The sequence below is a fragment of the Lepidochelys olivacea genome (genome assembly GCF_965140295.1).
Source record: "Lepidochelys olivacea isolate rLepOli2 genome assembly, chromosome: 2".
In the NCBI taxonomy this organism is placed as follows: domain Eukaryota; kingdom Metazoa; phylum Chordata; order Testudines; family Cheloniidae; genus Lepidochelys; species Lepidochelys olivacea.
In genome coordinates, this window is record NC_140412.1 from 106,751,037 (window position 1) to 106,773,169 (window position 22,133).

The following is a 22,133-nucleotide window of genomic DNA, read 5'->3' on the forward strand; positions in this document are numbered from 1 at the left end:
GGGAACAGGGGGGTTTGGATAGGGTTCGAGGCAGTCAGGGAGCAGGGTGGGGTCCTCGGGGGGGTGGTGGTGGTGGTGGTTATGGGTGGGGGGTCCCAGGAGGGGCTGGTCAGGGGACAAGGAGCAGGGGGGGTTTGATAGGTCAGAGGTTCTGAGGGGGGCAGTCAGGGGGGAGGGGCTAGGCTGTTTGCAGAGGCACAGCCTTCCCTACCCAGCCCTCCAAACAGTTTTGGAACCCTGATGTGGCCCTCAGGCCAAAAAGTTTGCCCACCCCTGATGTAGATGTTTAGCCTTGGCCTGGAGCCTGGGCTCTAGGAACCTGTGAGGCACCTCAATTAAAGAGCCTGCATCAGCTGGTGTGGGCCAGCAGTGCATGGCTAATTGTAAAGTAAACCTACCCTGAAAGGAGCAGGGCCTAATATCCTCAGTTTTTGCATCTTCCATTGACTCCAGAGAAGCTGTAGGTGCCCATCACCTTAAAAAAAATCAGACTCTTAATACCTAAAGACAGTAAGTGATGGAGCTATACTGACCTAATTTCCTAGCGCAGACCAGGCCTAACACGCTTGAAACCATGTTAGCTGACCACATTGTAGCTTAAGGGGAGCCTAGGGTGAGAAACAGTCATGGTGAAGATGACCCTATTAAGGAATCATATACACTACAGTAAAGGCTTTGATTTTGTCACAGAGGTCACGGAATCCATGACTTCCAGAGACCTCAGTGACTTCAGCCTCCCCCTCTCCCACCCCCCGCCGGTGGAGGCTGGGAACTGTAGGGTCCCCCTGCTGCCTGAGCTGCTGCAGAGGAACCCTGCAGCTCTGGGCCCCCTTGGGGAGTGTGGGACCCTTGAGCACTGGGTCGGGGCTTTTGCAACTGCCCAGCTGCTGCAGGTGATGTGAGGACCCCCCCACCTCCCCATTTTGTCACGGATATTTTTAGTAAAAGTCACGGACAGGTCATGGGCTTCTGTGAATTTTTCTTTCTTGCCCGTGACCTGTCCGTGACTTTTACTAAAAATATCCGTGACAAAATCTTAGCCTTAAAAGTTTGCAGGCCAGGATAATAGCAGTGATAAATCTGCTAGCTTGTAATAAGTCTCTTGGGTTCACGCATTCGATTTGGAGGTCATCAGTCTATTGTTCAAAGCTCTCCTTTGTTAGAAATCATATCCAGAGATATGGAGCAGGATTGAAGACGAAGTGATATCACAGTCTCCTTTTATACTTTTAGGCTAAGTGAATGGAATGTTAATAGCAAAAGATGGAGCCTTAGATCACATGTCCTTACATGCCTTGCTGAATCATTGGGTGAGCTGATTGTCCTTAATGGACCATCAAGCAGGCTGGCTAGCCTTGATGCAAATCTGTCTTGGAGCATCATCCAAGAAAACATGTTTGAGATACAAACACATAGCCTATATTCATAACTTCAGACACAACAATGATACATGGATTTAAACAGTCAAAATAAGACTATATGATATAATATAAGATATATGAAATGAAATAATGTAAAAATTAACCCCCCAATACTCTCCCCCTAAAGTTCATGTGCACCTCTCCTGGCTGAGCCCAACAGATTATACAGAATGCAGAGATTTTTACCATCATTTTTGAGATATGGGGTTCTTAAAATTAATAAATTAAATAGAAATAGAACAATCTAACAAAAATAAAACACCTCTAAGTAATCAAACTGTCAGATCTCACAAACTGAGATACCTGATTACCCCCAAACTTTACAAAATCAATTCATGGGTAGAGAAATCATAGGAGACATTTCAAGCTGGCTGGTTTAGTTGTGGCCAAATTGGGAGGAGAGTGACAAAATCAGACTTGTGACAAACTGAACTATGGAGAAGCTCCTCCCCTCTCCATTAGAAGAACCATAACCCATTAGAAAAAAAATCACATTTTCCCTAAATCAAAGCAACACAGCACAGCAGTTCCAGTGTACCACTTAGTTGTGCGGAGCGGTGTACGTTAGAATCAAGCTTCCAGAATAACTCTGAATGTTTTGCAGAGTGAACTGTATTGATGCCATATCCTGATTAAATTAAGTAATTAATGGTGGAGGACTGAGCACTGGTAACCTGACCAACTTCACATAGAATTTTACATTTTGAAGCTCTAGCAGTCCTCAGATACGATTACTGCATTCAGATCCTCTTATTTCATCACGATTATGAAAGGCAGGACTTTGCTCAGCCAGAAAATGTCAACTCGACTTCTGCCATCTTCATCAAAAATGCTTTTCAGTCCTGTTCTTCCAGTGCACAGCATTTCTGGAGCTACAAATTTTGACTGGGCAATAACTGCTGTAATTGGATCTCTGCAATCAGGACTCTTTTCTCTGACACCTTTGAGTCTGAATGTGACCAGCTGCAACTTGTTCCTGTAATAGAGGGTGGGGGGGAAAAAACACTTTATGGAAAAGTTAAACACATTGAACCAGATTCTCCTCTGTGGAGAAAGAGAACACATAGCAGCAGGAAACTTGGGAGTTTGCTTCGTTATTTTTTCATTAGGAGGGTGGGATTTGCCCCCTTGAAGGTTGAGCAGAGGGTTTGTCCCCCTAACCCTGTGGATGTCTCGGGAGCACCAAACACAGCTGCCTAGGCCATCCAGAAAGTGGTTGAGCATATAAGTGAAAATCTACTCACACAACAAGGTGGGATTTGTGCAAATAGGTCTGCCGCGTTTATTAGAGGGTACACCAAGCTGTTTCAGGTGGTAAAGTCAGGTTTCCATAACAATGTAAAACAGCCAGACCAGTGTTTCTCAATTAATGTGTAGCAACACCTGTCTCTCCCCCAAGGCAATCAGGGGGGTCTTGAGGCAGTGAAAATTTTGTTCTAATCTAAAGCCAAGAAAATCTTATTTCTCCCCCCCCCCCTTACCTTTCAAGGTCAAGTATTCTATGTCAACCTCTTAAAATGCACAAATGATAAAGGCTTATCAGGGATAAAAAAAATATATTCTTACTTTTACAGTAAATGTAAGGGGGTCATGATATTTTTTTTACTTAGAATAAGGGGCTGTCAAGCTGAAGAGTCTGAAAAACACCGACCCAGACAGCCCATACAGAGAATCACAGAACTATGAAGCAAAACCAGCAGCACAACATATTTTGTATAGCTTTGTAATTTTATTTCTGTGAATGCTAATTGGTTAATCCCCTTAAGCCCCATTCAGATGTTTTTTAACAATAATTCAATATTGTAGTTTGGAGACTTGTATTCCTAACTGTCTCACAGAGCAGACACCAGCCTTAGTTGGTCCTCTGGAAAAGTAGATATGAAGCCCCAGGAAATGGCATCTTCCCAGGACCAGCTTACAGTTGGGAAAAGGAGGAGGAAGGAGGTAAAAGGAAAGAAAAAAGACAGAAAACAATTTCCTGTACACTGAAAGATGAAAATGTTTGCCTTTTAGGGCACTTTTTTTAACTGTTATACAGTACTTACATAACAGCGAGCAGTTATAGGTGCCTTAGAGAAACTATAGCTATAGAACTAGGCAGAATAGAGGTAGGGAGGTAGAAGAGAGGGTTTGGCACATAGGTGGGTTGGAGCAGAGTTATACAATATATTTATAACTAAATATTAGAAATTCAAGTCTCTTTGCACTGTGTTAATTGAAAGTGAAGCTACTTGCTTAAAATGTTGTTAAGGTGTGTGGATTTCTTTGAGCAAAACCAGGTCTATTTTCTGTGGGACCTGGTGTTGAGCAGAAATGGACCTGTTTAAGAATGAAAATGGACCAACTATTTTGGAGTGATTCTGTGAAAATTCACATTTCTGCAGATTTTCAATGCAAACATGCCATAGCCATTTAGCTGAAAATGCAAATGAAGCAACATTTAGGGAGTGCGAACTATTTTAGTGAGAAACTCCGTAAAACAAAAAAATTGTGATTTTTACATAGGTATTAGTCGGAGGCACTTGTCCCTAGGACACAGGGATTTGTCTGCTGGGAGAGAACAGTCTCTAATCACTGGAGTTGTGAGAATTTTGGCAGCTGGTGCGGGAGGGGGACATCCTTGAGGACTAAAAAGATTTGGGCCCCAAGTTCATCTTTCCGGGTGTGGGAGGTTGTAAGTGCATGCTAGAAGTCATACACTGACAGACTGGTCCTCAAAAGCCTCGGGCAGCAATATATGTGACCTCCATGTTGTGTTAGGTGGGATCCTAACTGGCTCCCAAGCTATCTCTTGTTCTGGTAGGCTTAGCTGGAGATGTTGGATTTGACACCCTGGCACCTTTCCAGGTGGTCATGTCCATTTTTTTTCAATCTGTGGCAAAGTTAGGCTAATACCTCCCTCTTTCCCCACAGCCATATTGAGAATTTCAGTCAAATGCTGACTGATCCATTACTTTTATTCCAAATTCATAAATCTGAATCATTATTACAGGCTTAAAACTCAGAGGCTCAGTACCTTAAGATTTTTGCTGCATGTGCTTCCTGCTATTTTATCTGCAGCTGCAGAACCTGTGTCCAGTCAAGTCTGTGGAAAGATAAAACTCTTCTTATGATAATCCTATGTGGGATAAAATAACCAAGTTGAAGCTTGTCAGGGACCAGAGTATTATTGGTGCTGATCATTATATAATACTAAATGCAAAGACTCTATAATACTAAAATTTAACCCTCTGGTTTCTGCATTCCATCTTCCATAGAAGCAAAAATTCAAATCCCACCAGCGTCAGCTTGAACCTTCATCCTTTTTAAGTATGCATATGCACATTATCTAGCTATCTGTGTGTGTGTGTCTTCCAAGCAGTTTACTGTGTCGTCTCTGGATGTGACCTTAAAACCAAAGTCCTGTCTGCTTTGGTGAACAAAGTTTACCCTAGTGTCCTTGGGTAAGATTTCTCTTACCACAACTCTTTTCTGCAGGATACTATGTGCCAGATGGCTGCCATGCTTTCCCCTAAAGTAGCTGCATTTCAGTGGTGTTGTGTATATATGGTTTATGAAGTGCTTTGGGATGAGATTTGCTATATTATTGGTTCTATTAATTATTTGATGTGACAATTTCAAGTGTTGCCATCTCTTGCAAATTTTATCACAAGTCTTGTGCTATCTGGTGGTTTTCTTAAAGCCCCAGCTTCTGGCGTCATGTTAATTTGTGAGAATTTCAGCTTTCATTTAATAGGAATAAGTAAGTTTCTTGCCCTCGTAATTGTGGAGAAAGGCTTGAAGGCAAACAAAAAGACCCTCCCCCCCCCATGTATTTTTTAAAAATCTAATAATTGGGAGGGAGGGGGACTGGCTCCTGGCTTTTGCATGCCTGAGGTTGGCAATACTGCCTTTTACAGATGGCAGCTCCCAGAGCGCATTTTGCCCCACGTTCATTATTGGACAGTGAAATAACTAATACTGTGTTAAGATTGAGATTTTACATGTACAAATCAGGGATTTCACATGGGGACCCATTCCCCCTTTCCCTCCCACTGTAGTTTCAGTTACCAGACAGAGCCACTGACTTGCCCCTCCCCTACCTGCCTAGGATGCTTTCTGCCCCTTCCCCTGAAAACCTATCTTCCCTGGACCTGTCAAAGGGCAGCAGGAGAGGAAGGCAATGTCCTCTTGTAGTTGTTGCTACACTAAGCAAACTGTGGGAACCCCTGGGGATTCCTGACAACTATGTTCTAGTTATCCCCTCCCTGGGCATAGTGTAGTGTAGCAGTGCATTGCGGGAGGGAGAGAGTGTGTGTATAGGAACAAGGGGAGGTCAGGCCTTTTTCTCATCCGCCTACTCCCCAAAAAATCCTGGGCATGGAGGAAGACATTGTTCTGCCTGGCTGACACTAGCAGAAGATACAATGTGGAGGAACACAGCCACTAACCCCTCTCCCACTTCCTTCCCAGACCCTGAAGACCCAGGGAGGAGGCTTCCCTGTTCTCCTTGAAGGCAGCAGTGGTAAAGAGGTATTGCTAGGGCTGCTGTGGGGAAAGAGGATGTAGAACTAAGGGTCCCCCTGAGCTTTGAGTCCCTTGTATTTAAGCTTCCCAGCAAACCAACAGTGTTCATTCCACTTCCACTTCTCCATGAACTGAAATCTGCAGGGTTGACACCCCTCTACTCACACCACCCCTGGGATTGTGGACCTGATCCCAGCTTGCAGATGGGGGATAATCACCATGACAGTTTCCCTTCCTTTCACCCCATACTGGCTTTGATGGTTGTCTGCTGCAGACTGAGCTCTGTTGCTTGCAAGCACCTTTTAAAAGCCATCTTTGTCACACCGACACTTCCATTTTGTGTCTTTCAGATAGAGCAGGGGACTGGGAAACCAGACTTCTGGGTACTACTCCCAGCTTTGCCTTGGTCATGCCATAGCACTGCCCTGTGCCTCAGTGTCCCCATCTGTAAAATGGGAAGAACAATAATAGTTGTTCACTTTTGAAAGGGGGTTGAGCTCCCTGGAGGAAAAGTGCAACCTGACTGTTAGCCTAAGTGCAGTTTTAAGCAGAGGTGCCTCTGAATCAATATCCCAGCAGGTCTGAAGACCCAGGACTTTGAGGGATTTATAGCTGCCCTCTTTCTCTTGGGTGGGACCAACTCCCCACCTTTGAGGAGCTGGGAATCTGCATCCATATCTGCTGCTTATTACCGACATTATTTTTAAACATCTGCTTTAATGCGTGAAACACCCTTCTTCCGCCCCAGCCCAGAGACCCTCCCCCTTCCCGCCCCTCCGCTTCTTGCACCGTGGACCCACCCAAACCGTGCCCCACGGCTAGACGCCCACCCGCTCTTTGCAGAGGTCGGGCTGGGCGGGAGCGTGACACGCTGCTGCGCGAGCCCGGGACAGGTTCCATCTTCTGCTCCCAGCGCCCCGCCTGCCCTGCTCTGGGCTCCCGGCAAAGGCTGGGCTGACTGCGCGACCTCCAGCGCGCGCCCCCGCCCCGCAGCCGGCTGCCCGGCGCGGGGCTGGGATAAAGCGCTAGGGGGCGTCCCCGGGCGGTGCTGCTGCGTTAGCATCAGCAGCTGCTGGAAGGAGAACGCAGGAACAGCCCTTGCTGTCTCGCTCCGGCTCCTGCAGCCGCCGCGCTGGGGATCCGGGCAGCAGCAGCAGCTCCCGGATTCAGCCGCAGGAAGAAGACATTGGGCATCTTGGCCTGGTGCCTTGCTACCGCTGCCCCCCTCCCGCTCCAGCGCACACGCCTCTCCTCCCGCTTGGCTTCCGTTCCATGGATGGGGCAGCGAAGGATGCTGCCAGGCCCTGGGGAAGCGACAGCAGCAGCATCTCCATCAGCAGTCTCAGGTACGGTCGTCATGCCTGCCCCGCTAGCCTATAGGTGCTGGAGAGCGAGTTAACCCTGTATGCAACGCATGCCTCGCAGATGGCTATGTTATAGATACAACAAAGGATGCTGTAGATGCTAGCACTTGTTTGAGCTTGGGAGCGGGTGCGTTCAGTGTTGTTTGGGTCTGCGTTGGTGCTGTGCAATAAGTACCGCGTGCTGCACAAGCTAATTGTTGCATAGATCGGTTATTTATTTGAAAGGGTTAGGAAACTATGGAATTTCCCATCCCCATCCCCCTCTGGCTGTAAACATTCAATAACTTCCCAGCCAGAGAATGGATGTTCTCCCCTGCTCTATATATTGCCTGGAAATGTGCATTACTTGTTAAATAGATTATGACAACCAGTCTACACTGATTGAGAGCTTTAAGTGATTTTATGGTCTTGCACCCTCCAAGAATTTCACAAATATGTTACTGGTCTAGATCTTGAACACCAAGACTAATTGGCTGCACTTGTGCATCTCACAGCATCAAGGAAGGAAGGAAGGAAGGAAGGAAATATATGCTCTTTAGCAAATATGTTTTCACTCTCTGCTCTTAGGAAAATACCTCCCCCCTCTTGCTGAATTAGCACAGAGCAATGTAATGCCTATGTGTAAAGAAATACTGGACAAAGTGGTTTTATTATATGACTGTGAGGGTCATTTGAAAAAATAAAGGAAATGCTATAGCAATTGCTCAGTGTTAGTAATGTTTTATTTCCATAATGTATGTGGCAAATGTGTACCACCTGTTGGACTAGGAAGAAAAACAGTTAATATGGATTCACTGCTGTAGTGAGGGCATTTCTTTTCAATTTCCACTTAGGTTAAAAAGGGTCAAAAATGGAAAAGTCTCTTCCAAATGTTGTTTTGGAAGTATGCAGATGTGATGGAGCTGAGAAATCTCAGTATTGCAAATGTTACAGTTACAGAGCCTATGGAAATTAGTAATTTGCTACTGAAGTGCATGCTTTTGTTGTAAACATGTATTTACCTTATGGTGAGCACTTATATATTTGCTAAGTGCAAAGTTTTATCCCATTGCAATCTAAGGAAAAATCATTATCGATAATTCCATTCCTAGCAGAGTTTGGGTGCTGTGTAAATACTAAGTGCTTTACAAACACAGAAAACATTTTTCTGCCCCAAAGAGCGTACAGTCTAAATCAACAACCTATAGATGAAAAGGTGAGTTGGAAATTAAATGCAACATAAGCCTATTTTTCTTCTTCTCCCAATCCATGTGTGTGTGCATTACTTATATTACAGTAGTGCTGACCAAGTCTCTTCTACTAGATGCCGCACAAACACACATCTATCTATCTATCTATCTATCTAAAGTCCCTGTCCCTGTCCTGAAGAATTTACAATCCAAGCCATTTATGGATTAAGCTCTCCAGGACAGGGACTGTGTCCTATCTCTGTTTGTACAGCATCTAGCACAAGAGGCCTGACCCTGAGCAGCATAACTGTAATCTGTATAATAAAAATCCAGGATTGTTACTCTGTGTGTCACTCTGGAGCCTATGATGTCTGTACAGTCAGCGTGAAGTGATGGAAACAACTACAAGCGCGGCTGAGAGCAGCTTTTGTTCAGAGCATCACCAGACTGAACCATCACTCTGATTCACTATCATTTACTGTCCAACTTTTAAGTTCTCAGCCATTTTGATTTTATGAATTACCCCTGTGCGTTTTTCAGCTACAGTAAGGCATGTATCTATGCGTGCCCAGAATCCTAGACTATTGTCTTTGATATCAGAGGTAATTTAACCAATCACAAGTGTTATTCTACAGCTAATTTACATGCAACCATTTCATTGGTTGTATGAGAGGCTGCCCGGATGATGGATAACCTGGCCCAGCTGCCACACCCATGTGCCCAAATGCCACCTACACAAATCTCCCAGCACAACCCCCCCCGACACATATCAACACAGCCAGCAGACACAATAACCCCAAAGCCTAAAAGGTCTATAGAGTCAGTGTTAATCAATGGAAGTAGCTACAAGCATAGAGGACAACTCGTTTTGTTTAGAATATTGCTGTGATTCAGTCATCACTGAGATCAATGGTCTGTTACTGTCCAGTTTTAAGTTCTCAGCCATTTTTGGCTTTTTTACACACAACTTTATGAATTACACCTGTGCAACAGCATAGGCTTTCAGCTACTAGCACAAATATATATATAGTAGCACAAATATATTCCTCTTGGTTGCATAATGCCCATTCATTTTTATTAGCTTTTTCATTTGTGGGGTTGACTATTCAAGTGGATGTTCCATAATTTTTGACTTGCCTCAGGACAACTGTAATCTCTTATTAACCTTGTACCACAGTCATCTTTCATACTCAATATTCCCTGTAAAAAGGGAAAGATTAATTTAGTATCTTAGACAATGTGTGCAGAGCTACACATCTCACAAAGGATGGGAGATGGGGCAAATTGTGTGAAAGGGGTGGTGTAAGTGAGAGGAATAGAGTATACACACAACGCCCTGGGGTGATGTGCTATCCCTGAGAGCAAAGGAAAGGACGACATAGTAAGGCCCTAATTCTACACCATTAAAGTCAATGGGAGCTTTGCCACAGACTTCAGTGAGTGTAGGATCAATCCTACAAGGGTTATGACCTAAGGAACAAGGGTGTATTCTCGAAAGCGCCCTGGCAGTTTATCCTTCCCCACCCTCCCCCAACAATGAGTGTTGGACACGCAAGCAGTGAATAAAGCAACAGCCACTGGATGCCCTAATTTCCACAGGGAAAATGCCTGGATGCAATTCTGTCTTATCACTGTTGGTTGTGTGTGATTCCCTAATCAACTGTGTGGGATCCATGTCTACTGGTGACTTTATCAGTGCTACTTTGTGTGTCTTAATATTGCTATGTATCCAGTGGAGCTCTCATAGAATCATAGAATCATAGAATATCAGGGTTGGAAGGGACCCCAGAAGGTCATCTAGTCCAACCCCCTGCTCGAAGCAGGACCAATTCCCAGTTAAATCATCCCAGCCAGGGCTTTGTCAAGCCTGACCTTAAAAACCTCTAAGGAAGGAGATTCTACCACCTCCCTAGGTAACGCATTCCAGTGTTTCACCACCCTCTTAGTGAAAAAGTTTTTCCTAATATCCAATCTAAACCTCCCCCACTGCAACTTGATATCATGCATGGCCTCTCTCATCACGGGAGAGAAGCTATCTATTTGGATAATGTGGCAGGCACAGCTGTTGTTTATGCTGGGCATTGCTAATGGTTCCATTGCATGTTTGCTGCCTGAGCATTGCTTATAGAATGTTATTTTCTGAAGGTATGTAACTTTACATGGTGTGGTGTGGTTGATTGTTTTGGTATTGTTACTACATGTCTGTCCTTATTAGGATCATAAGGATTGCCGTACTGGATCAGGACAACAGTCCAATATCCTGTGTCCTACAGTGTTCAGTACCAAATGCTTTAGAGGAAGGTATAAAGCCCCCATAATAGACAATATGTCTATGCAAAAAGTTCCTTCTTCAACTGAGGCAGTTTGTGGTTGACTTACTCCTTGATAATTTGTTTCCTTATCTATTTTTATGGCATATATTCCTGTTATTTTTACAAATGTCTAATCCCCTTCTGAACACAAGTAAACTCTTTGCCCCAATTATATAAAGTAGCGGTGAGTTCCACAGGTTAATTGTGTTTTGAGTTTTAAAAAAAGTTCCTTTTTTAATTACTGCCAAGGGCGCACCCAGCTCTGGTTATGGTGCTGTGTGATTTGTACCTGTGGATAGTTCTTCCTTTAGCTTCATTGTCTTCAGATAAACACTTTTGTTAATCCTGCATGCCTGTGGCTATTTATGATATGACTGTTGTTTTTGCTTCAGTTGATTGACTGTATGGATCAACTGCTTCCTTGCCTAACCTCTGAACACCCACATATTCTCCATTTTGCCCCTCAGAATGCTGTTGTATATGCATCTCCTTCTGCCATGCAGCACCAGTGCCAGTGGAATCAAATTCATCTTCAGTTCATTCTACAGCACCTCCCGAAACCCACTGGTATTTTACCACCTCTCTGAGGCCACTCCTGGAACTGCTTATTACCTACATGTGGGCACATCTTCTTTTGCCATGCTGTGTTGCTTATTGGTAGGGGCTGGTGCTTTATGTGTGGCCTGTCAATCAAGCCCTTTTCACCATGGATATCTTCATGTCCTCTGTCTTATCCACTTGACCACGTTTATTATAGTTTTGCAGCCTTTTTAGTTTTGCAGCCTGCAAAATGTCCTAGGACCAGTAGGCTCCATGCCAATTGCCCACCACTCTATTAACTGCACATGATGTGATTTACTCTTTCAGGCAATCTGATCATGGAGCACGTTGCATATAACATTTTCCATACTAAAAGAAAAGGAGTATTTGTGGCACCTTAGAGACTAATAAATTTATTTGAGCATAAGCTTTCGTGAGCTGAGCATAAGCTTTCGTGAGCTACAGCCCACTTCATTGGATGCATCCGATGAAGTGAGCTGTAACTCACGAAAGCTTATTCTCAAATAAATTTGTTAGTCTCTAAGGTGCCACAAGTACTCCGATGAAGTGGGCTGTAGCTCACAAAAGCTTATGCTCAAATGAATTTGTTAGTCTCTAAGGTGCCACAAGTACTCCTTTTCTTTTTTCGAATACAGACTAGCATGGCTGCTACTCTGAAACTTGTCATTTTCCACACTGTGTTTCATGTTCCAGATTTGGGATGATGGGGAATACTGTCCATCTTAGCTTTGAAAAACTGTCAGAAGATTTACTACCATAGGCATGAGATATACTTCTCTAGCCTTTACCAGGATAACTGGCGATAATGAATATCATAGTGATATTTTACTTGCTTATAACAAAGAGAAACAAAACATACTTGCCCTGGTTGAGTGGGCAAATAAACTTTTTTGCCAAGGTAGTGTATCTAATCTCTCTCCCTCTGTCCATACACAAACTCAGACTCAGAGCTCGAAAGGTATGTGTGAAATCCCACTGAGACAGGAGTCATGTCTAAAAGCAGCTGCAAGGAACTATGGATAGAATAAGTATACACGTCTAAGTTACAGGATTTTGTTTTTGCTGACAGTGCCCTGCAATATCTAAGCAGTCCTGTACTGAGTCTTTTCTCCTCCAGATCATTTGACTCAATCTCCATCATTAGCTAGATCAGGGGTGGGCAAACTTTTTGTCCTGAGGGCCACATCTGGGTATGGAAATTGTATGGCGGGCCCTGAATGCTCACAAAATCAGGGGTAAGGGTGTGGGAGGGGGTGAGGGCTCCTGCTGGGGGTGTGGGCTTTGGGGTGGGGCCAGAAATGAGGAGTTCAGGGTACAGGAGGGGGCTCCAGGCTGAGGCAGGGGTTTTGGGGTATGGGGGGATGAGGGCTTCAACAAGGGGTCTGGGCTGTGGGGTGGGGCTGGGGATGAGGGGTTTAGGGGTACAGGAGGTGGATCTAAGCAGGGATCAAGGGGTTCTGAGGGTGGGAGGAGGATCAGGGCTGGGGCAGAGGGTTGGGGGGCAGGAGGGGCAGGGGTGCAGGCTCTGGGCAGCATTTACTTCAAGCATCTCCCAGAAGCAGCGACATGTCCCCACCAGCTCCTATGCAGAGGCACGGCCAGGGGGCTCTGTGTGCTGCCCTGTCCACAGGCACCGCCCCCTACAGCTCCCATTGGCTGGGAACCATGGCCAATGGGAGCTGCAGGGGCGGGGCTTGGGGTGGGGGTAGCATGCAGAGCCCCCTGGCTGCCCTTTTGTGTAGGAGCTGGAGTGGGGACATACCGGCTGCTTCCCGGGAGCCACGGCATGTGCACAGCGGGTCAAGCCCCTGACCCTGCTCCCCAGCTGGAACGCAGGAACGGGGCAAACCTCTGACCCTGCTCCCCGGCGGGAGCTTCAGGGCCAAATTAAAAGGTCTGATGGGCCGGATATGGCCCGTGGGCCATAGTTTGCCCACCGCTGGGATAGATGGTCCATATTTTTAGCATCAAATATAATTAATCAGCTATGCGGGCAATAGGACGTAATCTAAACTTAGTCACATGAGCCTGTCTCAGCTAATCACACTGTGACTGGCCATTGAAGGCGATAATAAATATGTATATTTAAGTACTTACGTAACTTCAGAGTCTGTATTTTACAACATGAATCCTTCAGTGCACTCCCTTAATATAAAAATATCAATTCCCTAAAATTAGGAGTATTCATTAGTTGACAGGTGCATATGGCCTTGAATACCAAAAAGCGACTTCTCATATTTGTTGAGCAAGCTATATGTTGTCTGACATGTACTCAAATAATGAAAATGACATAAAACATCTTATGTTCATAAAAAGGGTAACCTCACTGTTATATTTAAAATGAGGTAATTGCCAGAAAACTTCTGCAGTAAAACTGAAATTTTAATGAGAAGTGTTTCATATGTAAACCACATCAATGTGTGTAGTATTATTGCCAATACAATTTTAAAGTAAAAGCCAGAATTTTCTCAACTTGCTGACACTGCAGACTGAACCAGAAAATAGAGCTGTTTGCTTTTTGGTTTTGTGATCACTATCTCTCTGGCTAAAATGTTTTAAAGTGTGTGATTTTTAGATGCCTCAATTTTGGGGCACTCGCCCTCTGATTTTCTGGGTGCTCAGCGCTTCTGAAAATCAGGGTCTAGGAGTCTCAAATGGGGTGCTCACAAACTCAGGCACCCAAAATCGGTGACCACTTTTGAACATTTTGGCCTTGACAGGTAATGAAGTGTCAGTCAAAAAGTAAGTTGCAGATAAGTAGTTGATTGGTATGATGCTTCCTCAGTGTGCCCAGTACTGTGAGTGACCTTATCACCTGCCTTTGGTGAGAGGAAGTTTTGCTTGGGCTGAACTGGGTGTGAGCTCCCTGATACCACCAATCAGTTAGCTTGCACCCTAACAGTCTCCTCAGGGCTCTGCCAGACCTTACTTTACCTTGCTGGTTAACAATAGGTGCACCCCAATCCTCAAATCCCTACATGCTCTGTCTGGACACTCACAGAAATTACCAGGTAAGCTGTCCCCAGAGGAATAGTGAACACACCAGCTTCTATTATTCAAATGAGGATCAGCTCCAATATAACAACACAGCACTGAGATATATTTATAGTGAAAACAATCATCAGTTTATTATCAAAGGTTAAGATTTGAGAGATAGTGAGTAAGGATAGAAATGGAAACAGAAATGATTACATATAAAACAAAAAGTATAACACTGTTCCTAGAGTCTAAACTTAACATTAACAGAATAAACCTTTGTCTGAAGTAGTTTCTGTCACCTAAAGCAATCTCCCAGCGTCTCCAACCAACATGGCTGGGGATCCCCCTTTCATGAATGCAGAAAACGCTGTTCTCTTTGTTTCCTCAGTGAAGGATCAAGATGTGTTCTTTTGCATTCTCCTTATATCCCCCACAGTTCATTGTTTTGTCCCCAGAGTCAGGATGGTTTATTTGTCGGTGTGCTGACTCCATGATGCCTTCACATCCTCATGTTAACGTTGTGCAAACAGTCTTCCCATTGTGTTGGCTTACAATGCCTATTTTACATATGACCCGAGGCACACAGGTGAATATACATCCTTAGTCTGGTCAAAACCTGCTTGACATCCCTGCTTTGATTCAGACTTTAAAACACATGTTCCGGTGTGTATATATACACAACTCCTTAAATAACATCCATCCATACATCTCATAACAATTAGGATTAGTATGATAATGTAAGTTTTTATTAGAGACTTTTCTTGACCCTCTTTGGATAAGTATTTTGAAAACAATGTGTTAGATGTGGTGAGTTTGTAAGGCCTGTCAATAGTTACTGTTACAGATCAGTGAACCCTTTGCCAATTAGCATTGAGGTGTTCTTTAGGTCATAATTAGACATTATATAACAGTATTGCCAGCCCTAAGTGTTCAAATGAGTCGGGCTCCAAAAATCATGACATTAGCTTAAAAATTATAGGTGAAATCCTGTCCTGTTGAAGTTGAATGGGACCAGGATTTCATCCCCTGATTTTATTTTTAAAAGATACTAAGTATTGGGTTCTTTTTATTTGCCTTCTAGATTTTGAGTCTTTAGGGGGTGTGTTTTCAAACTTTTCTCCGCAACCATGAGGACTAGAAACTTTCTTTTTCTTTTTTTCTTTCTTTTTTTAATGAAGGCTAAGATTCTCACATGATCTCTTGACTTTAGGACTTTAAGAAAAATAGCAAAAATCATGAGACTCGTAATCAAATCATGAGAGTTGGCATAATTGAGTAACTTGTTTTTATTTTTAAGATCTTAAAACTTGATTGTAAAAATATGATCTTCGCTGCAACTTAGTCTATGTCCCTAAGAGTGAAGTTTTGTTTGCATTTAATAAAAAACCATGTAAACCATTTTGACAATATAAAAGCACACCAAAAGAAGTGCAAAAATAATCTAAACTAATCTGATCAGAGGTAGTGTTTATATATATATATATATATACACACACACACACTAATCAAATACATATATTAAAACACTATTAAAATTAATAATCTGAGCTAATCTGATCAGAGGTAGTATTTTAATATATAATATATGCAATATATGAATATATTATATATATTTTATATATCTATTAAAACACAACTTAATTCAGATTTTTATATATATATAAATGTGAATTATATAAACATATAATATATGTTTTCTCTTTATTTCAGTGCTCATGAAAGGTATCAGTCTTGGAGACTGATACTTTCTGTTCATGCACAGGATGGGAAGCAGCAGTGCAAACTTCCCTTGCCCTGTCCCATCAATGTGTCCCAATCTGACCTGCAAGACCTCTGATATGAAAGGTAGTTCACTCTCCACCCTCATTCAGACTTTGGCCTCGAAGATGAGGGAGGCAGCCAGTTGTGGCGATTGCTTTTTATGATGAGGACACATCCACTAGGAATTGGACTGAGACCATGTCCATACAGCCTCATCACAGAGGCCACTGATCAGCCATCAGACAGTCGTGGCTTTCAGCACTGCAAATATGAGCTGCATTCATACCAAGATCTTTGAAGCTGTCTGTCCCATTAGCAATCCCTTGAAACCTGTTTTTTTCTCTTTAGTTTGATATTGACAACTGTATTCCCCTTCATAATGGATGTTCAGCAATGATACAGAGAACTAATAGGAAATACCATTTTCATATAAAAATCAAGAATGTGTGGAAACCAAAAGATCTGTTGATTACAGTCCCAGCTGATCACAACAATCCATCAGTTTTTGTCCTCAGGTGCCTCCCTTCTAAGATTAGGATTAATGCCAAGTGAGGATTCAAAGTCCTGAGATGTTTGGCATCTTTGAGTCTTTATTGATGCATTTATTGAGTTCAGCTCATATTTACCACATTGCATGAAGTACTCTGGCATGTGCATACCCTAAGTGCTATGCAAATGATATCTGTATTGCAATTTAAGTGGCAGCAATCCTGAATGATTTTGACTTGTTTCCAGTCACTATATGTGTCACAGTGTGGTGTAAATTCTGACACTGATAATGGCACTTTAATTTTTCATTAGGGCAATTACACCGTTCATTGATTTTTTTTTTTTATTTTTTTAATTGTAAACTGCTCATGGTACTGTGTAACCTTTTTAAGTGTCTCATTGTTAGGAATTCCTTTGCTGTTCGCTGTATCTGCCCAGGAATCATAACGAAGTCATTTGTTATTCAGGTAGCTATCATATCTGCTTAAGTATTGTACAGTAAAATGACCCTTTAAATGAATCATTACTTTTCTGCTTTAGCTGTGTTACTTGCATTGGATAGCAGTGATGAGTGTTTGGGCATATCACACAGACAAGTGACCCTTCAGTACAACGTAATAGGGTATTTTTAACTGGGTAGGGTGTTTTTTTTTCCCACATAATTATTTTTTGTAGGAGTTCTGAATTTGACTGACAAAATTGACTGGAATTAGGCTATAACAACCTACAGCAGTTACTAAACAAGGCATACAGAACTCCATACAAATTGAACAGAGAAAGGATCAGAATCACAGATATGTACTGGAGTTGTAATAAAGAAGGTTTTGTCTATAACCCATTTTCAAAACTGGGTGCCTACTGTTAGGCATCTACATAAGGGAGCTCATTTGCACAGGTTTTGAGCACCAGTAAATCTCACTGTCTTCAACAGCAGTTGTGGATAGTTTGAACATTAGCTCCTTTATTTAGATGCTTAATATTAGACACCTAAGTTTGGAAATGTTTACCACTGTTACACCATCCTTTGGCATTAGAATTATGCCTGCTTGTTCCCCAGATAGTTTCCTTGTGATACTAGTGGTGAGTGCTGCTGTCGTGTTTTTTCTTCTCTTCTGTGTTAGTCAGAGATGCCAGGGGTTACTGTAATGGTGCAATTGGTGGAGCAGTTCTACTTGGGGTAACCCTTTTTTTTGAAGGATTGTTTAATGCTGTATTTAATGGAAAGATTCAGTTTGAAATTGTTTTTTGTTAAAAAAATCAGGACAGTCTAATAAGTAGGAGGTTTCATTTACTGTATCTTCCTGTTTTGGAGAAGGGACATCATCAACATGAAATCTGGCTAGTTTAAAAAAAAGAGAAGAGTTTAAGATATTACTTCTACCTGTTCTTCTTCTGGCAGCATAACCCAAAGAATGCAGGGTTCCTGGCAGTCGAAAATCCTCCCTGAGGTGATGTTTACTCCTGGGGGAATTCTGCATCACTGCATGTGCACAGAATTCATGTCCTCTGCAGATTTCTTTGCTTCCCCACAGAAAAATGACTTCTGACGGGGAAGCAAAGGGAAGCTGCAAGAGTGGTCATGCAGCGCAGGCAGGTCCGTTTGGGCACCTGGGGCAGCCAGTAGAGATGTAAATTACTGCTGGGGGAACAGGGGGCTGGGCAGTCATGCGTTTGAGAGAGACACTGTCCCTCTCGCTTGCTACTGCGGTACACTTGGTGTGGAGGGGCAGGGCTTTGGGGTGTTTCTGAGGAGGTAGGCGTGGGGCAGGCTCTGTCCCCTTAGGCAGAGCAGAATGTAGCAGTTTGCCTGCTTAGTGAATTGTTCCCAGTGTCTTTGTGAATTCCCACCAGGAGTATAAAATAGGCTCCTTTACATTGCCAGAGTGGTGTAAAGGACAGAATGGCCTTATAAATGCTTATGGTGCTTTAGTGATTAGAACCTGTCTAAATTTTTGGACTGAAAAAAATTCCTATCAAAATGTGCACCATGAACTGTTTGCTACTGACCTTTCTGGAGATGTAGCCAATATAAATTGTGAGTTTGATTGCCCAGCCCTTGTTTGCTCTTCACTTGCCTATGATGTAACCCTGAGCATATGGCTGCATATCTTTGTTGACTAATAACTAGAAATAAAGGGTCAAACCTAGCTGCATTACTATTAGGCAAGAAGGTTTGGGGATTTTCGTCAGTACTCCCCACTTCCATTCTCCATCCATTGGATTATAGTTTAAATAAATTACCAAAATAATAGAAACTAGCATGATTATATTGTGTTGTTTTGACAAATTTTGCAGAATTTTGCAGAATTTTAAAATATTGTCTGCAGAATTTTTAATTTTTTGGCTCAGAATTCCTCCAGGAGTAAAGTTGTTGCTAACGAACAAGGTATTCATAGTCCTGTCATTCCACTGGTGGTCAGTCTGCAGTTCTCCAGAGCTGCTCTGTGACTATCCTAACCACACACTCTTTCCAGTCTTTGATTATTTTACCTTGAAGGTGAAATGTTCTCACAGCTGATGCAAGTACCATCAGTACCAACAGTGAGCTACATTTGAAGATTCTGAGCTTTCCTGTATGGGCCTGACTGAGTCCAGTGGGAGCTTTGTCACTAATGTCAATGAGAGGAAGATACAGCCTGGATATGCTGCCTTATGCTATACTCACCACTCTGCAGACCAAGGATTTAGATGTAGTCCCTGATCTAGGGAATCCAGTCTGTACAATTTTTTATTGTTCTAACCCTGGGGTAACTTTTATGTGCAGGGAATGTGTTACTGCTTGGCTGGTCCCTTTCTCTCTCTAACAGGGAAAATGATTTTAGTCTATGTTAAAACCCAGGAGGATTGAAATACAGAGAAAGGTTCTGGGGGAAATTGAGTTGTTGTTGTTGTTTTTTGTCCTCTGAACAGTCTGGTGCTGGGGGTCTGCCCCGCTGCTGAGCATGTTAAAAATAATGAAGCGGAAATGTTTGTCTCGGGCTGCCAGATACAGAATTCCATTTGGCTCAAGCAAAGCTCAGAAAAAAAAAAGTGGTTTTCAATGTAAGGCAATATATATTTTTACTGTCATATAAACTTGCATATAGTCCATTTTGAGCAGTTCTTCCTCTGAAATGTGAATAAGATTACAGGTCTGACTTAAGCCGATGAAAGCCAAGAAAATTCAAAGTTAATGCCGGCAGCATTATCTTCTCTGTTCACATCATTATGAAAATAAAAAGGCTCAGTGATGTGTGAGTGCAGGATAGAGATTCAGCTATAATACCATATCCCCTGGCTTTGTTGATTTAAACCAGACTTCTCATCCACATCATTTTTTTAAATATATGCATTTATTGATTTATCTACATCAAGGTAAGCAAGCTCTGATGTAGTGTGTCTGATGTCACTTGTATGTAGACAGTGTAATATCATGGGGTGAGGGTACATGGCATTTCTGTGAAAGAAAATAGTTACATTTTAGTGGCACATGTCTGCAGAACTTGCTTAACCTCAGACTCCTTCCCCATGGCTACACCCTGCCTCCCTCTGGAGAGTGTTCATGGGCCCAGTTATTTAGACATTTAAAGTCATTATTATTTTTAAAGAGGTTTTCTATTTTTTTAATGGAGAAAAGGCTGTACTCTTAATATTCGCATTATACACATTTTGGATCTGATATTGCTCCCATTGACATCAAAGGTAGTTTTGCAATTGACTTCAGTGGGAGCAGGCTTTGGCGATTTGTTACATAGAAGGTAAATAAAAATAGTTACCTGTCATCAGAAAAAAGCACTGAGTGAGTCAGGTGTCCTGTACGGTAAAAACAGTCTGTATCATAATGCATATGCAAGTTGGGTGAAATTAAGCTTGTCGCCTTTTTAATGCTTATCTTTGACACCTTACTTTCATACTTACAATGTAGGTTTATAAAAACCTCATTTTCTAGAAAAATACAAATTCTATCGTATAAATAACCCTTGTTCCACAGGCATCATGAGTAGGGTTTGAACCCAAGAGATTCAACAGTGCAAATATATTAATAATTTTTGCTGAAGCAATATCTATATTAGTTGGCATCAGCATCAAACTGTTAACCTCTGTGAACCAGCCACTAAAGGGGGAATATAGTACACTGAAACAAATGGGTTATGTATACAGGAGGAGCTCCATTTTGAAGCCATCTTAGAACTGGCATATTATTTATGAGAGGCAGTGCAGCTAAGTGGCTAAGTCTTGGGTCTTCTGTATTAGAGACCGGAATTCTATTCCCAGTTCTGCCCGATATGACCTTGTGGAACCCTTACTTACTCCTGTTAAATGAAGGAACTGATACTTGCCTCCTTTTGGGGGCAAGGGTATAAGGCCTTGCTTAATAACTCTGTATACTTCACAATCCTTATTATTAATGCCAGTCAGAAGAAGTGAAACTTGACCCTGCGATGTTTTGATTCCCAGCCCAATGCACCTTCCCCTAGGCCAGAGGAGCATATGTGTCCAGTCCATCCTAAAGAGACACATCTGATTTGTGGGACTGCTTCAGGAAATCAGTGAGGGGTGAAGAACATTTTTACTGGCACAGAAAAAGATATCTCTCTAACTCTAGGAACCTATCCCTCTGCCAGATTTCAAGCTTCTGTTTCAAACCAGAGGGATGGGTTCCTAGAGTCAGAGAGATATCTTTTTCTGTGCCAGTAATAATCCATCCAGAACTGGACAAGTCATAAGCCACAGAAAACTGCCATTTGCGCATGTGCAAAAGAACTTATTAGGAGCTTGATCCTAAAATCTAACATCTGGGCATGATACTTTATTCTTAAGCAGCACCTTTTCCCAAAGGATCTCCAAACACTTACAAGCATTAGTTAATTCTCATAAGACACCTTTCAGCTCCCTGGGTTTTTTTTAAGTTGGAAAAATTGTTAAGGTTGGCAAAACTTCCTGTTTTTCCCTAATCTTATTCTCAAAAACAGCTGAAACATCCCAAAGAAATTAAATCTGAAACAGAGAGCAAACATGGAGAGTTTCAGTCCCAGTAGCTAAAGTTTGACAAAGTTATAAGGAGTTGAACTTTGGGGTTATAATGGGAAATAGTTGGCAACTTTAATAATAGGAGTCACTATCACTAGCTCCTAAAATGTAAAATGGATTTAATAATATTTGCTTAGCTTACAGGTGTCTTATGAGAATTAACTAATGCTTGTAAGTGTTTGGAGATCCTTTGGAAAAAGGTGCTGCTTAAGAACAAAGTATCATTATTTTCCTTCTCAGTTAAGCATACTGAACCAGATTAATTCCTAATGTAACTTCATTGCCCTATGTGGAGCTACACTTGTGTTGAATTTAGTCTATTTGAATAATGACAAAAACCCAAACACCCCAGCTTTGCACGAGCTTTTTCAGTGCTAGATTAAAATAAAGATTTTTTTGTTTAATAGTTGATGCCCAACAAAGGGTGGTCAGAGTGGGAAGAAGAAGTGGATTAATACATTTTCATCCTGTTTCTAGGAATTTCTTTTGGATGGGGAGCTGTAATTGCAAATATCAAAACACTTTTAAGCATAAAGTAGTGTTGTTTTGTGACAGATAGTT

At 42.4% G+C, this 22,133-nt stretch overlaps 1 protein-coding gene across 1 annotated transcript in view; it reads left to right on the forward strand.

Moving 5' to 3' along the window:
* The first annotated feature begins 7,007 nt into the window (after positions 1-7,007).
* Positions 7,008-22,133, forward strand: part of KIAA0319 — a 78,940-nt gene continuing 63,814 nt past the window's right edge. The window contains exon 1 of the mRNA XM_084619131.1: positions 7,008-7,273. Within this exon, the coding sequence (XP_084475257.1) occupies positions 7,204-7,273 (70 nt within the window). The 5' untranslated portion in view covers positions 7,008-7,203. The remainder of the gene's footprint in view (positions 7,274-22,133) is intronic.